At 42.1% G+C, this 16,382-nt stretch overlaps 1 protein-coding gene across 3 annotated transcripts in view; it reads right to left on the reverse strand.

The window, feature by feature from the left end:
• LOC114452733 (myosin phosphatase Rho interacting protein) overlaps window positions 1–16,382 on the reverse strand; it is a 38,025-nt gene that overhangs the window by 14,654 nt on the left and 6,989 nt on the right. For 2 of the 3 annotated variants that reach the window (XR_003672309.1, XM_028432243.1), the window contains exons 4-8: window positions 6,087–6,238; window positions 4,833–4,917; window positions 2,346–2,399; window positions 1,545–1,764; window positions 862–1,420 (exon numbers count right to left, since the gene is read on the reverse strand). Coding sequence is in view for 1 of the 3 variants with exons in the window: in XM_028432243.1 (XP_028288044.1) it covers window positions 862–1,420; window positions 1,545–1,764; window positions 2,346–2,399; window positions 4,833–4,917; window positions 6,087–6,238 (1,070 nt within the window). In the remaining 2 variants the exon portion in view is untranslated. Of the gene's footprint in view, window positions 1–861; window positions 1,421–1,544; window positions 1,840–2,345; window positions 2,400–4,832; window positions 4,918–6,086; window positions 6,239–16,382 lie in introns of all 3 variants that reach the window. The other variant, XR_003672308.1, reaches the window with a different exon arrangement.

A 16,382-nucleotide genomic window follows, 5' to 3' on the forward strand; every position in this document is an offset into this window, starting at 1 on the left:
GCACATTCAAGTTTTATGAAGAAGTTTCAACATCATTCTTGACTCTTTTCACAGAGAACAAAAAGCAGCATAAATCCAAAATAATATCCCCAAAAAGAACCATCCACAGACACACCAAAGAGTAAAGAAATGTGTTAAATGATGGAAGATAAACTCCAGAAGAAAAGGGACAAGGATGGAGGATTAACCACAGAAATAGCAGCAATGGCAACAGTCCGGCGTTACCTTAAGGCACTGCACTTGATTATGTATTTGAGAAATGAGGAGTAAAACAGTACCATCAGTATGTTTGTATATGACCAGTAAAATATTATTGTTAAAGTGTGATCCCAGGCAGTGCAGAGATGAAATGAGAGAAAGCAGGAATCAGCGGTGACCAGCGGGGAACAGGATTGGGACAAAGGTGGAAGGGTTGGTTGAGCATTAGCTCTGAGAAGCTCTGTTCAGAAGCCCTGAAAAAGATTGAAACAAAACAAACTAGCAAGGTATCAAGAAATAAAAAAAAGCAGGAGAACACTAGAATTTAAAGTATCACATGCATCTAAATTCCCTGAATCATTAATGATAAGACACTGGTCTGCTAGGGTAGGTGGCAGTAGCTAAGAGGGTAGAGGTGCCTCACAAAGAGCAGCCACAGGGTGGTGCTAAATGCTGAAACAAAGCATAAGCATAAGCTTAGCATGCTATCTATAAGTTATAAAGCTACACCCAAAAGCTAACAACCAGTGGCTTATTAATGATTGATTATCAGGTTGCCGTCATCTGCATTATGATTCAGCTGTGACAGTGCAGGTGGTTTATACATCTATCTGCAGATTTTTAATGTTTTATTTTTTGGGTGAGTATGACACTCATCCTCACCTGCGCTCCTCCCCAAACAGCCGAGCCACCTCCTCTCTCCCAGGACTCCGAGTCCGTGCCCTCAGCTCTTGGCGCTTTTTCTCAGAGCGGAAGGCTTCTCTGTAGCTCAGCCTGCGAGCCCGTGGCACGTCTGACAGAGCAGCGTACTCCCTGCCAGACCGGCCAGCTCTTCCTCCTCCACCGCCAATGACACTACTAATGCTCCCTCCACCACCACGGCTCTCCCAGGTGGGTGTGGCCCCGCTGGGTTCAGAGTCCAGCGAGCTCTGGGAGGAGCTGATGGTGGAGTAGCTTGGGGAAACAAGTGCACCTGGAGAGGGAAGAGGATCTTGGGAGGGTTGGTGAGGGGAGGTTTGGGGTTCGGATTCGGAGTTGTACCTGGAACTGAGAGCTCCTAAAGAGGAAGATGATGCTGATGAGGACAGGGGCAGATGCTGGGGTGGCTGTGGCGGCTGGGTGTGATGTGCAGACTGCGAAGAAGGTTCTGACTTGGTCTTCTCCAGGGAAAAGTAACCACTCTCCACTCGTACCTTTCGTCCGGTGCTCACAGTTCCACCATCTGTGAGGAAAGACAAAGAAGTTAGTCAAAAATTCCTCAGCTTGTTAAGCTGTTTCTTTACATTGCCAGGCGATCTGACAGTGAAGAGTATAAACAGAATGTTGAAGCATTTGCATGCTCTCACCATCTTGAGTAGTGATACCGGAGTCTGGTTGGCTCTGGCTCAGCTGGCTCAGGCACGAGGCACTGCGGCTGCAGGGGATGGTGGATCTGCTCCAGCGGCTATCCTCCTGCCACAGAGTGGCACGGCTCATTGGGACACGCTCCGCGCTGGCAATGCTGCTGGGCAGGCACGGGATGCTGCCTCCACTGCTGGTCACCGTCACCTTAGCAGGGCCTGGCTCCTGGGTGAAGGTTTGTGTTGGAAGGAGTGGGTGGGAAGAGGAGAGGACACAATGGGAGGTAAGGTCACAGAGAGGCTACAAAAAAGGAACGTGAGGAGGAAAGAGATCACAGAGCGATTACATACAGAAACAACTTCTTGATGTGCATATGACAGGTGAAGCCAAAACTGCCTTTATCATTGGTGAAATGACAAATTATGAGAAAAGGAGAAAGCATGGGAAAGAGCAAAGGCTTCAATCATGACAAACGCAGATAAAAAATCATGTAAATCATCTTCAAAGCTGAATTTGTGATGTCACCCGTATGTATGAGAATCAGCTAATACTGGCAAAAGCAAAGATTTACAAAGCGCAGCGACCCTCAAACAACAGCTTAAATCACCACAAACATGCTGTTGTGCTGGGAATCACTCTTTCAGTGTCAAAGAGAAAAGCAAAAAGCATAACCTCTTTATTCACCCTTCACCTGGACTGATTGGGATTCAAATAAATTACATTTATGAGGAATGGGTTTTTTTTTTTTTTTTTGGAAGTGAAGCAGGATTAAAAAAAAAAAAAAAGTCTGGCCAAGCTGCACTCACTGGGTGTCCGTTCATGTCTTCAGTGGAAAAACACTGGCTTGGAGTTACTCCACCCTGCCAATCACAAAAAGCCTGTGATGTTAAGTACTGCTGGTTATAATCAATACAAGTAAAAATCTGTCTCGTATGAATTCATAAGAAGTCTTGATCTTGTGTGTTTTTCATTATGTCGTATAAAGATATTAATGTGTAATGGAAAAAGGGCACAACTACAAGATGTGAAAGCTTTCATAGCTAAAGGGCCAACTCATGAATGCAAATATGCTTTCAGTTGCAATATGAGACACGTATAGTTATCGCCATTTCCTGTCACATCGGTTTTTTTTTCTAACATTCAAGATCAGGTGCTAAGATTAATGAGCACTACCCACAAGGCAAACATGATACAGCCCAGGTATTTACAGCAGTTTCCTGGCGTGTTTCCACGTGTATGTAAAGGAGGGAGGAAAGCGGTCAGATGTAGATGTGGTTTAAGCCTTGACACTAATGCGGAGATTCAGCTGCGTTACATTCTCATCACGTAAGGCACAATAGCAGAAACCGACAGCAGACAAGCAGGGAAACATTATCACCCTCACACATCATCAAGGCTAATTATACGGCTTGGCCTCAGACTACCTCGATGTTGTTTCAAGTGATGCTTGGAGTGTTTGTTTAAAACAAACATCAGTGAGCTGTGAAGATAATGTGTTAGTAAAGTCTATATTTATTTTAAATAAAAGAAGTCCAAGGTAACAATAAAAGCAAAATTAATTACGCTAGCTGTCATCACGATACATCATAGGATTAATATTTGATAGTGAAGCTGAAATTTACAGGAGCCAACAACCAGGATCAGCTTTAGCAAGCTATAATGTTTTTTTTTTTTTAACACCGTGCTTTGCTAAGTATCTGCAGTGGTGTGTACAAAAAAGTTCTCACATTCTCACACACAGTAACATTTTACTTGAATATTGTTCACACTGCTGCCCTACAGACCTTAGACGGCAGTGTGGATTTTTCCAGTGCGATGGAAAAGATGACAAACAGCGTAATGATGGGGATCATTTACATACCAACAAAGAAGACAGTATGGCGACGCAGCAAAAAAGTTACTTAAATGATGGGGTGGGTCACACAGAACACAGTCAAGATCATCAATGTGTCACCGCCATTCCTCTGCCAATAAGCCTGTTTGTGTAAACCCAGCAAGGTCACAGTCTGAACCAGGGCGCCGTCATTAGAGGAACCAGACAATGAACTTCACAGAGAATTTTGGCTTGCCCTCAAAAAAGAGGTAGGGAAGGGAAAACACTGTATTCCACACTGGGTGGTCTGCACAATGTTATTATATGATATGCCTGTATTTTATATTTCCACTGGAACCATTATTATCATGGTACTTATATATCCCTATTATTATTTTTTTTATTTCTACCTACATGGAGAAAGGTGACTGGAGAGGATTCAAACCTGCAACATGAATCCTGAAAAGAGAGGTGGACTGACATGAAAATGTCTGGCAGTGAGACAGCTGCTGGACATGACAATAAAACACCAGGAAATCCATGTGCTACAGGATCCCAGTCACACTGTTGAATGTTATTATAGCAGGCAGCTGTCATCATAACCTTGATTATTTGCTTAGAAATATTTTGATAGCTCTGTAATGTTTGCTCCCTACTAACCATGTGATATTGTTCTACTTATATAAAACCAGATGTTTCACCCCATTGTTGGAGGCCTAATACAATTATTACATCTGAAAAAAGCACTGTCCTTAGTGACCACAACAATTAGGTTATACAAGTGTGAGGCAGCCTTTTGAGAGTGACATGTGACTCAAGAATGCAAATAAAGATAGTACAAACAGTTGAAGGTGTTGCTGGAAGAGAAACATCTGTCTCCCTCCCTCTCTAAGGGGAACAAGCTGGTGAGGTTTAAGGAGAAGAAAGAAGAAAAAAAGTCCACACTGGGTATTTACAACAGAGATCATCCTTAAATATTGTCTAATTTTGCCATTAAGGAGCAATATCACAAATTCCACATATGGATAATTGCAAATGAAGTAGTCTACCTTCGCACATGCACAAGCAGAAACTAACAATGCATTACAATTGTTGCTGTAACACCATTTTGTGGATCATTGCATACATTGTTTCCCCTGTGTTTACAGCTTACTACCGTTGACTTAGCTTAGTGTAGCCAATGGAGTTCAGTCTAACTAGCATGTCATGAGCAACGGTGAGCAAAACAACACAAGCTCTCTATCTGTTGATGGGGGTGTGCTCACCTGTATTGAGCCGCTGTGTGCAGACAACAGCAGTGAATTGTAAATGCGTGACCATGTAGAGACAGAAATGTCATGACGCCATGCAAATAAGATAAATAACCTGAGGCTATTAAGTTTGTTTAATAAAATAACAAGGTATAGGCCTACAGGAAAGGAAGCCTTAAAAACATTGCCATACATATCCACACCACGGATAGTGTGAATAAGTGCATTACCTGCTGAGTGGGTGGATCCACCTTGCGTTTTTTCTTCTGGTTCTGCTTGTTGGTCCTGGGGTAAACGGCCAGAGCCTCCTGCCACCTACAAACAAAACAGTGTGTGTGTTATTGGAACACTACAAAAAAATAAATGAGCTAATGCAGCAAAAGACTGTATAATCCCTTAAGAGGCATCACAAAACATCATCAAAGCTTGCCATAGTCCTTTTCAATTACCCACAACATCTTTCCAAGATTAATGTTTCACTGAAAGGGCATTTTACGACTATTCCTTTAATTTAATTAGGAGCTTTATTTTAAAGGGTTCCGTTATGAAATCATTGCGTTAGAAAAGTTAAAAGTGCACAGATGATCCCCATTGATTTTTGTTTTCTTAAAAAAATATATCATCCAAAGCAATGTCCTTAACTTTGGCTTGTGGTAGAAAGCAGCACATGTCCAATTCACAGCCTGCTCACTGTTCCACACACACATCTGAATTCTTTGTGCAATATGTAAACCCTTTTATCTGTTATGATCAAGTCAGTAACTCTAACACATCTTGGTTCTTATCCACCCACTTTACAAAGAGGGAAAGCATTTGGTGTGGAGCATCACACAAATAATGTGACGCACTTGTAATTAAACGAGTGCCCACGCAGCACTGCGTTTAAACAGTAAATAATGAGTCAAAAGATATTCGAGTGGAGGTCAACACAACCAGTATGAAACACACAAAATAGTACATTCTTTCAATTAATGACAACCTTTATTCTGTGGTTCTGTGATGGCCTAGAACCAACACATGGAGGCCAGATGATAGCAGAGTGGGAGGTGTACAGTGATAGAGCAGGTAGCATGACGGAGAGTGGGTGTTGTGAGTCACAGTTCCCTAAGAATAGCCATAATATGTATGCTACAGCCAGGGAGGGAGAGTGCTGTGAAATGTGAAGCAGCAGAGGAGACGCACAACTGAATTATGAAGATTAAAGTTTGTGTATTGTACATGTAGGAGTGTGTGAGCATAGCCAGACAACTACTCAGAAAGAGGAAACAGTTCAAGAATGTGCACTGTCACTGCAGTGTGAATTACAATGCTCTGAAAAAGCACAGCCAAAAGGAGGCAGCAGGGGGCAGAGCAGAAGCTGCACACAACTAATCTCATCCAAAGGAGAGAGCAGCACAATCCGTGCTGCCCTCCCAATGTTATATTATCTTATATACGTGCAGGCATAAAAATCAGGATGCCTGTACATAATCATTATGTCTTACCCATTGATGATTTCTTTACACTCAGCTCGTATGAAGTGCTCTTTGTCAGGGGTCAGGATGCACAGAGAGTTCTTCTGCCCCGTCCTGGACTCGCCGTCGATGACATCGGAACACTGGTTCATATTGATGGTACCCTGGGGTAGAGTGCTGGGCTGCAGGATCACAACAGAGAAAGTGTTAAGTGGGGAAGGGAACAGACGTGCCCACAAGTCCCTCCACATGGTCTCCCTTCTCACACAATCCACCCCCTGCATCAATTTTCCTGCCAAGCCTGGTACACATCACACACACACATACTGATATAACAGTCTGTACAACGGCAAATGTTCTTGTTAACTGATATTTTTGTGACTTGAGATACATGTTGAAGGGTTTAAAAAGCAGCAATTGCATAATTGTGCTACATGTGCACCTTTATGCTTAAAATGCTCCCCTTGAGATAAAGTTATTACTCTAGCAGTAATAATTTATGTGAAAACAAGAAAGTTTTTCACTCTATTTGACTCGGCATGAAATTGCATTTGATGATCAGGGGATGCTCAATCCATCTCTGTAGTCTGTAATCAATGTACACCATAACTATGCACTCTTAATAGCTTTACAGAAGGATTTCATTGATCAAAATCAGATTAGATTATTTAAAAATGAGCCAGACTGTGTTGACAATGCTGCTTTAACCAAACCTACTGTTGTCCTACTCAGACCAGAATAAAGGGATCTTTCAGGGGTCTGTGTATTCTGTCTACAATCAGGTTCACGGGTTCACTCTGCGGTTTTTTAGTTCTCTTCCTTTTGCCTCTGTGACGTTCAAACTCAGCAACACACACTGACAAGGGTGCCATCTGTCAACTACAAAAACTTGCCCACAAGACTTGCAGAATAATACTACTATGTGTACCAAAGACTTAAGGTTTCACATGCAGGTTTATGTAAGTACACAGTGGCTTTGAATGAAAAGTATGACTCATTTACAATGAATGGAGACATTCTAAGTCAACCAGAAATGGATAATACAATGTAGTCACAGTGCATAGTGCTGTAGTTCTCAAGTTGACATGTCATCATTGTGAAATAATGCCATTCAAAGTTGTTTTGAGATGCATGCTAGATAAACAGTACCTAAAGTACTACAACATTGACTTCTATACAGTGTGAGCTCCAAATGACTTAAGAGGAAAGCCAAGATAATCTAAAGTTGACTGAGGGTCTTATATATGTTTATTGAAGTAAATACATACTGTGTAAGTACACTGAGAATTGGTATCTGTTCCTCCACTGCACTAAACATACAGACACCAAAATACCACAGCGGTTCTCTGCTTTAAGTACCAGGCCACAGATGATAAATTATAGCCCTCTGCAAAATTCTCCATATGTATTAGGAGACAGAGCTACAAACCAAATTAAAAGGTTAGGTAGTGACCAAATAAATCTGACTCAAGGACCTAATTTGTGCAGCATAACCATAGCCTGTCAGCAACAGCGCAATTTAGATGTCCTCTAATGTGGACAGAGAAGTCAATAGTTAACAGTTCGTGGTAATCCCACCATGAGAGGCCCCGTTTGCCACTTTCCTTCTTAACCTCTGTCTATATTGTGCAGCAGTGTCAAAATTAGATTAGACAAGGCGAATGAGGACAATGGTAGACTAAGAGAAAAACCTTGGCAGCATGGTATGACATGTAGTAAGATCTTTACAGCGTGGTGAAATGATGACTCAGTGCACCATTGTTTGGGCTCTTGACATTAAGGTGAGAGGCTAGGGCAACAGCCGGGATTGACACACAGACGGACAAATAGACCTTGGGACAGCTGGGCGAGGACCTAGGCCTGTTTCAGACTGGGCAGAGAGACTGGCGTCAGCTTGACCTGAGAGCCCTGTCACTCTCAGGCATGGAGAGTGAAGACAGAGAGAAGGAACTCTAAAGGGTTTGAGAAGGGAGATTAAGTCCTGGTGAAAGAGAACAGCAGCACAGCAGAAGGAAAAAAAAGGAAAGGGGGGGGGTGTTCAGACTGTGACTTTGGACTGCTAGGCCATCTGTCTGTGTAAACAAATCTAGAGTACACTGCACATGTGGGCTTGTCCTTGAGCTGGAGTCAGAAGAGGATAAACGGCAAAATATTTCAAATTCTGAGAACAGTTGTACAAGCAGCTTAAGCCTGCGGTTTTATAATCACTGCATCGGATTCTCTAGGGCGCAGAAAATAAATCAGACACTGACAACAGCTTTTATTAGAATCCATTTCATAACGTTGGCCACCTCTGACAGAGATTTGAGTGCTTATATGAAGTAGGTGGTGGCAGAATTAGAGTATATGTTTTGAGCTGTGCTGAACGCAGCACGGGTCTCCTCTCACACACGTGCACCCTCCTACCTCCTGCGTTGTGTCAGCTGAGCATGATACACGCTCCTGCTTTGGACCAGCCACCAAGGCTTAGCCCCCCAGACTCAGGCCCCCCGAACCCACACCTCTCTGTCACCTAACCTAGACCCAGTCCACTCTCTCTTGGCCACCGCTCCTTACAATGGGTCCTTTGTGAAGCAGCACCAGTGCACACAATGCGGGATTGTCAGCCACCACAGTCCACAGAACTACTCCTCCTGTTAACCCTCAACAAGGAAATAACCGAGAGACAAGAGGCCTGAACAAGTGTCCTTTTGTCATCAGAGCATGGAAATTATGAAGCCAGCATAAACTTATTCTTGTCTCTGAAGTTGTTTAGACAATAGTATGAATACTGTCTCAGTGGGGGTCATTGAGTAGAGTCTCCAAGGGAGGACGGAAACAAATCAGAGACAGATTTGGTTTCTCGTCAAGCCCACGATAACTGAATGAGCAGACACATGTGTCATTTGTGGAGCACTGACAAAGATCGAATTGCTGCACCCTTTCTGTACAACTGCAAAACCCTTAAAAGCTATTAAAAACACAGCAATAATCCATTCCAAATCATTTCTTTAGGCATGATACTTCCAACACTGACAGAAAAAGTTTGAGGCTATCAACAATGCTCAGCGAGGACACTGTATAACCAAAAATATCTAAGCAAGTTCCACACTGGATTAAAATACCACTGCATTGTTTTGACCTCCTTTTCTCCTCTCGTCGCATACAATCATATGCCTGTACAGATGTTGTGTAGCATCATGGCAGTGTTCATTAGGAGCTGACTTGGCTGTTTAGAAAATGTTAATTAGTGAGTTCCATACATGCATGTCTTCGTGCCCTTGGCTTCTTTCACTTTTCTGGCCATTCCGCAGCTTAGCAAAACATCCCATTCCCCCCTTATGACACAGTGGGAGAAATATTTGCTTCTTTTGGCAACTGTCTGGTGGTCTAGTTTCATTTTTGGTTGTATAGCAAATTCTCTTCTTCTACCATTAACATATTTGGGTTTGACAGACTCATTTCTAGTCATGGAAAGCAAGAGTGCAAGTAAAGTGACTCATTTTACAGCATGGGGGATTAAAATTGCATTTTACTATGGGAATGAGTCACAAATTAGTGTGATTTATCATTAACTTGCTGTCAGTATGAACACACCTACGACTGGAGATGAACACCTGTGTGCTGATTAAAAACATCTGGTATCTGGTGTTGGGTACCATTTTGTCTGCCAACCTGTGTGGTGACAAATTCAAATGCCATGACTTCACTCAAACAGTACTCTTCCTCAGACATGTACCAGCAGGATTCACTAACACAGTTTCCAAGTTCTTCCCCCTGCATCCAAATCCATTCGACTTTGATCACTGAAAGAATCACTGAAGCCAAGAAGAAAGCTGATGAACTGGCACCGCTTCATCCTGACTCACGAACATAACCTAGAATCAGGTCTCTTCAGGGTCCATCCATTGCTCGTTACCAATAACAGCAATTATGTAATAAATCTTTCCATAGCAACTGAGGATAACAGAGGTAAACATGCATTTTTGATACCAGTAAGCAAGCCAACCAGCTGCAGGGAAATATCCTCAGGTGCCAGATGGATAGAGTCACCTTTAGTGTTGCTGCAGAGGGCTATCAAACCACCATCTTGGTTCCAAGTCCACAATAATCATACAAACAAAGATATACATAGCAATCAAGCCAGGAACTAGAGCTGACAGATTGGTCACGGACAAGATTACAATCATCATGTCCTAGAGTGCTCACCATCCTGTAATTTTACCCCAGTATCGAGATGACTTTAAGCCAGTAGAAAAACAGAGCCTCAGCTGTAATGCCATCCCAAACCCCCATCTGTATTTTAGATAAACATATACATGTCTATAAAAATCAGACCGAGCCATATGGTTGATATCTGACATCTCTACTGCAGGGCCAAGTACAGTCCTCCAGGCATTCTCAGATACACTTCACCCCACTGGTATGCATTCAGATGGTTACAAAGCACCGGTGCTGCAATGAAGGCAGTATACAGTATTCTGAGCAAAAAAAAGAAAAGAACAAAAATCTAACCACCACATATTTCACACATACTTGTTCCAGGTATTTCAGAGAGGGTTGTGGGTGGTAGCAGTACTTCTCTTCTTACGGAGAATGGTGAGAGGATGTGGGTGGTTTAATGCTGTGTTAGGAGGCCAACAGACGGCAAATGCAGAGGAGGAGGAAGAGGAGTTGGATGATGAAGACTGATTTTTTACCACAAGTACAGCAGGATTATTTTCAAAAGTGGGCTAGGATTGTACTCACCACAGGGTAGAATAATTAACACATGCATACTAATGTGTGGCAACTAATACACACAAATTCAATGCTGCTGATGACAATAGTGTTAACGTCTGCAATAATGAGCGTATAATCAAACACACACACAAAAAAGCAGACAGTGTGAGAAGTGTGTCTAGGTGCTGACAGAGTAGATGGGCTAGCTGCAGAAACAGGTGCTACAGTCGAGTTGTGTCATGTTGTCTTGGCTGTTCAGACTCAGACTGTCTAGGGAGAGTTACTGTGAGTGTGTGAATGTATGTGTTTCCCAGACACGTAACCTCTTCCATGTCCCTCATATATATGTGTTAAGCTACACCACCACATCAACTTTTGAGACTGAAAAACTGACACAGGCAGAATAGTAACCCCATGTTTATTATCAAATGTAAACAGAAGACGATGGTCTCATAGTGTGTTCTCACTCACTGACTTCTAGTGTAGCAAACCCTAAAGCTGTAGCTCTGTTATCCATTATTATCAGAGCGCCCCAAAACAGCAGTGTCTGAACTCCTGCAGCATCCCATACAGTGCTCTGACACAGCACTTCGGAAAGTAGGCCAAGGTGAATAGACACACATTTTATGCTTTGTCTCAGAAAGGCCCAAATAAAAACCAGGCCGATCAGTGAAGAGGCACATAAATATCACTCACTCCACACTTTAAGAAAAAGCGACACCTCATCTACACTGTGTGGAGAAATTACATAAGACATGCAAGGGAGGCTTCAAATAACTCTTTGATAATGACTGCAAATCTGCCAAAGCCTCACTAAGTCAAAGCAAATTAGCCCATCAGGCCAACGGGAAGGAAAAAAAATGGAGGAGGGATAGGAAAATATTCCTTTGGGAATTTAGCTAATACATCAGTTTTGAAGCTGGTTGTTTTTCCACCAAGCTGGAGAGACGCTCGCTACAGGCACATGTCTGCTGATTTCTTAAAAAAAAAAAAAAAAGTAGTAATAGTAACACTATTTGAGTACAAAATAATAGTTAAACTAAAAAAATGCAGCATAGACACTATTAGAGGCAAAGGGTAGAATTTAAAGTGCGCTCTAGTTTTATTAACAAAGCACAATATGCACAAGCTCTAAGTGAAGAGGACTACATGGCTGTTATTGCTAAATGTTCTCACAATATAACAAAATGTTCTCATGACATAGCAAAAAAAAATACCAGATTTCATATTTGTTGTTTTAATTTATAATGCAACAAGTTCAGGTCAATATTTTGGGGTTTAATTCCTTCTAATTGAGTAACTTTTTATTCCCTGATTTTTCCATTTTTGAAATGAGGATTTTCCTTGCTGCTGCTTTCTCCTCTCAAAGCTGAGAGAAAGCAGAGAGAGCACTAAGCTGATTAGGGTGCTGTGGCTGGAGGTAGGCCAGCTCATGGCTGCTGTAAAAGGGAATTTTGGGCCTGACGAAGCTGGAGTGGGTTATTAAAGAGTGAGTGGCTCAAACAACAACAATTAACAACAATCCAAATAACTCAAGTTGCAGGGAGTGCAGATCTTTTACAAACAAGCCAGGAGAGGACATTTCACCTGTATATCACATATTTCTGACTGTCAACAATTGTTACCAGATAGAGCTCCATGGCTGCACTTTCTTTCTAAAGATATCTGGGCTGCAGAGTCCTGACCTCAACAGGTGGTAGGACTGGCAGGTCGCCAGGCGGAGGTAAAAGGTAATAGGTCATCTAATACAACTGCACCTGTTCAAGCTCTGAATGACAGTCGGCTGCAGCTGTGGGCACGGCCGGCTATCATAGAGCAGCAGCTTGTCAGACACCTAATCTCAGGCCAGTTTACATCAGGACTTTATCCAACTGAGACGTCTTTCTGCAGCAATGTTACTGACTACAACTGGCCCCTCATTTCACTAGGGCTTCGAGTACATATCAGTACATAGATACTAGATATTTTTACTTTCAAATGTGGAAATATATTGCAGTTCCTCACACCTACACCACTGCCCACGCAGACACCTTCCCACCTACCCCACTGTTTTATTAGTTCCCTTCTCAGAGCTGGCTAACCTCTCACCCTGATACTTTAAATGAAACCTTTTGTCAATGTCCTGGTCTAGTGTTTAGAACAAACTGAGCGAGCAGCCTGTCAGGCCCTGTTTGGCTTTATAGACAAGGGAGGGTGTTTGAAGGGGGAAGAAAGAAGTTACACAATACTGCTGGTCGCTCTCTCCAACACAAATGGTTTATTGGCTAGACAGAACTGGAATAAAAGACAATGATATGAGAGAGAGGCAGGATAAGTGAGAGGTAAAAAGGACGAGAACGTGAATTGGACAGAGTATTGAGGAAAAAAAAAAGTGAAAGTGGACACTGGTTTAGCCAAAGCCTCCTGGAGCAAGCCTTTCTCTTGTTAATGAATGGCTGGAAATCATTAAAAAGAAAAGAAAACGAGGAAAGGTTACACAGAGAAGAAAAAAAAAAGCTTCTCACCAAAGCTTTTCACCAAAGCGCAGCAGTGGATCGCCATCAAGAATTTTTGCAATCATATTAACCAAGAGAAATTTGAAACAGAGTTCACCACATCAGATGAAAACTGATACCCTGTAAGAAATCATCATTTCTTTGCAATAAACAAAGGCATTGATAGACCACAGTGAACACAAAAATAATTATAGACCTTAAAGCTGAAGACAAGGACCTTCTTAACATGATGCCCGTCTAGAATAGGAGCAACACTTTATAATCAGTAATGTGAAGAGAGAAAATGTTACATCTTTAAGGGAAGAAAATGGCCGTCTTGTGTGTTGGACTGGTCAGATTACTTTAATTAAACAAATTGTCCCATTTCTAATACGTCCCCACAGACTGATAGTTCCTGTGTGTGTTAGTAAAGAACAGTGCTGTTTTTATTGACTGTAATTTAAATTCAATCAGAATAATTTGAAAGACATTATTTTTAGACTCATTAAGCGTTTTGGCTATGGAACAAACACACAACAAATGGTGAGTTGGGGGAACGGAAGGGGGGAGTCAATGAGAAAACATAAAATTGTATCTATTCAGAAGATGAAAACCAGTTTGTTTTAGTTTCAAATCAGCTTCATTCAGCCTGTGTCTGTATTATAGCAGAACACAATCTCACACCAAGGTTAACCTCAGGAGTTTAATGTTTAGAGAGTAGACTTGGTCCTTAGCCAGGCAGTTGCTGTACTTCTGACAAAAAAAGGAAATATCTAAACAGTGAACAAGTAGAGAAGATAAGATTTTTATCTCAGCCACATCCGGGACAATGTAGTTACTAAATCAGAGGCAAAAACTGAAGAGCACAGATAAGAAGACGCTAGAAAGTCAGAGACAGGCAGAGGCAGACTGGTCATTTATCAAGAGAAATACAACTTATGGCCAGACGTCAGTGTCTCCTTCAGTGCTTGGTTTAGTCCTACACTCCTTGTCAGCTTTTAGTTGAAAAGTGTACATGTGTTTTACTACACTTGATGGTCAGCATGGACTGGTAGTACACTATGGGACTCTGTGTATACCGTTAGAACCATTAGTTTCTATGACTATGGGTGTAGTGAAGTTTTTCTCACCACAGTATCAAACAGAATCTCTTCAGATCTCACAGGAAGAGAGGCTGCGATGACTGATGCTTACTTGAAAAAAGATAAGACTCTTATCATATAAAAAGAATAACTAAATATAGACCTGTCTTAGGTTACAAGGCTACAAGTGGTAAACCGATTGTTATTGATGACACTTCCACGCCACGCCGAGTGTTCCACAGATAAAACCTTAATTCCAACAGGAAAGCAGTGGGTGTGGTATGTTATCTCTAAAGCCAGGGCTGCCATGGATTGACCTTTTCACACTGGATCTCATGAGGTGGCACACAGTATCACAGGACAGACGGTGAGTACAGAAAACTGCCTTAACCTTTCTGGACATTAGCCAGAGAAGCTGTACGTGAGCACACAAATGTCAAAATCAGTCAGACTTTACCCTGCCAGTCTCACAGAACAAAGTCCATGTAATGTCCAACTGGGCCCATTGGCCAATAACAGACATGCCAATGACAAGGTCACCAATGCAAAATAAAATTGGAATTTCCAACATGGACAAACATCCAAATAAATTTGTGCACATAAAAACATAAGCGAACATTCTTTGTAAATATACAATGACGGGTGGTAGCTTTGCGATGTCGGGGTGCCTATTAAGTTTAATGGTGGTCACAGGGTTGTAGACCATGGCTATTACAAGCTGTATTCAATGGCTGTTCCCATGGTTTTGTGCAATGGGTACAGTGACCTCACTGAAATCCATGACTGTTTACATTCCAGCAGATCAGTTCCTACTGGAACCATGGGGAAAGGAAGGGCAGGGGTTAAAGAAGACTCTAATGCACGACATTACAACAACACACCTCGGTTAATAAATAAACAACAATGATCTATTGTAAAAGCTGTATTAATCTACCAACAAGATGTGAATTAAACCCCCCATTCCTCGGTCCTCAAAATGTGTGCTTCCTTATCCTCTCTTTTTTTCCAAGGCTTTCAGACTGGAGCACCCCTCTAAGTATTGGTAATTTGATGGGGTGGGGTGGTCAGTCTCCACTTATTCCCCACACAGAAAGCCTGGAGGCAACAACACAGCTCAGAGGCCCTGCCCATTCATCCATCCCCTGGAAAGCACTCCTCATTCCCAAACCAACACAACACAAAAGCTCTTCAAAATCGGTTAAAAATAGACCTCAATTTCATGTTTCACTGGGGTAGAGAAGGGAATGCATGTTTCAGCATGTCAAAAGGTCTTGTAACTCTGAGGCCAAACACAGGCCGAGGTTGTGTATGCCTGTGTCTGAGAGATTCAGGGAGAAAGACAGCAGGTTTGTGTGTCTCAAGTTAAAGGAATGCACAAATGTGTGGGAAATGGAAGGAAGTTTGTCAAAACCCTCTCAGTTTTTGGACAGTGCTGTGGGGCAGAGGTCCACTATTTGAATTCCAGTAAACACAGGAAATTAATTGAGCTGAGATTAAATGACTTCAGCAGCTGAAACGTCATGAGAACATCATGTTCTTGTTGGAATAACAGGGGACATGGCTGTGATACAGACAGTCACTACAGAGTGAAGGCAAAGGCAATCCCAGTGTCTTTGAATAGGCCTTTTGTGTACTGCTGCTCAATAGGTAGCCTCACTTTATTTGCAGGTATACTGTGCTGGTTCATTCTGAGCTAAAACATATTGATTGAGAACACAAATTGCACACATGCCTACACATAAGGTGAGGAAATAAACAGAAGAGTAGAAAAAGACTGTGATGCAAAGGCTTGTGATTCAGTGTGAGATCGGAGACCACAAAAATCACAAAGATCACATGATGGGGAGTACGTGTCAGTAAGAACATACTTAGGTCAGCACAGGGTCAGTGAGAACTCGGTGTTGTGTTTAAGACTGTAGAGTGAAGTGATTAAAACATGTGTGTTAATCATTTTAACTTGCACTGATGTCAGTGCTGTGGCCTTTTTCTCACTTGCATACCTACCCTCACCATCAAGTGATAATGGATTTAGTACGTATGTGTCTCACATCACCTAAAGAACCTGATCA

Source organism: Parambassis ranga, chromosome 19, assembly GCF_900634625.1.
Source record: "Parambassis ranga chromosome 19, fParRan2.1, whole genome shotgun sequence".
Lineage (NCBI taxonomy): Eukaryota > Metazoa > Chordata > Actinopteri > Ambassidae > Parambassis > Parambassis ranga.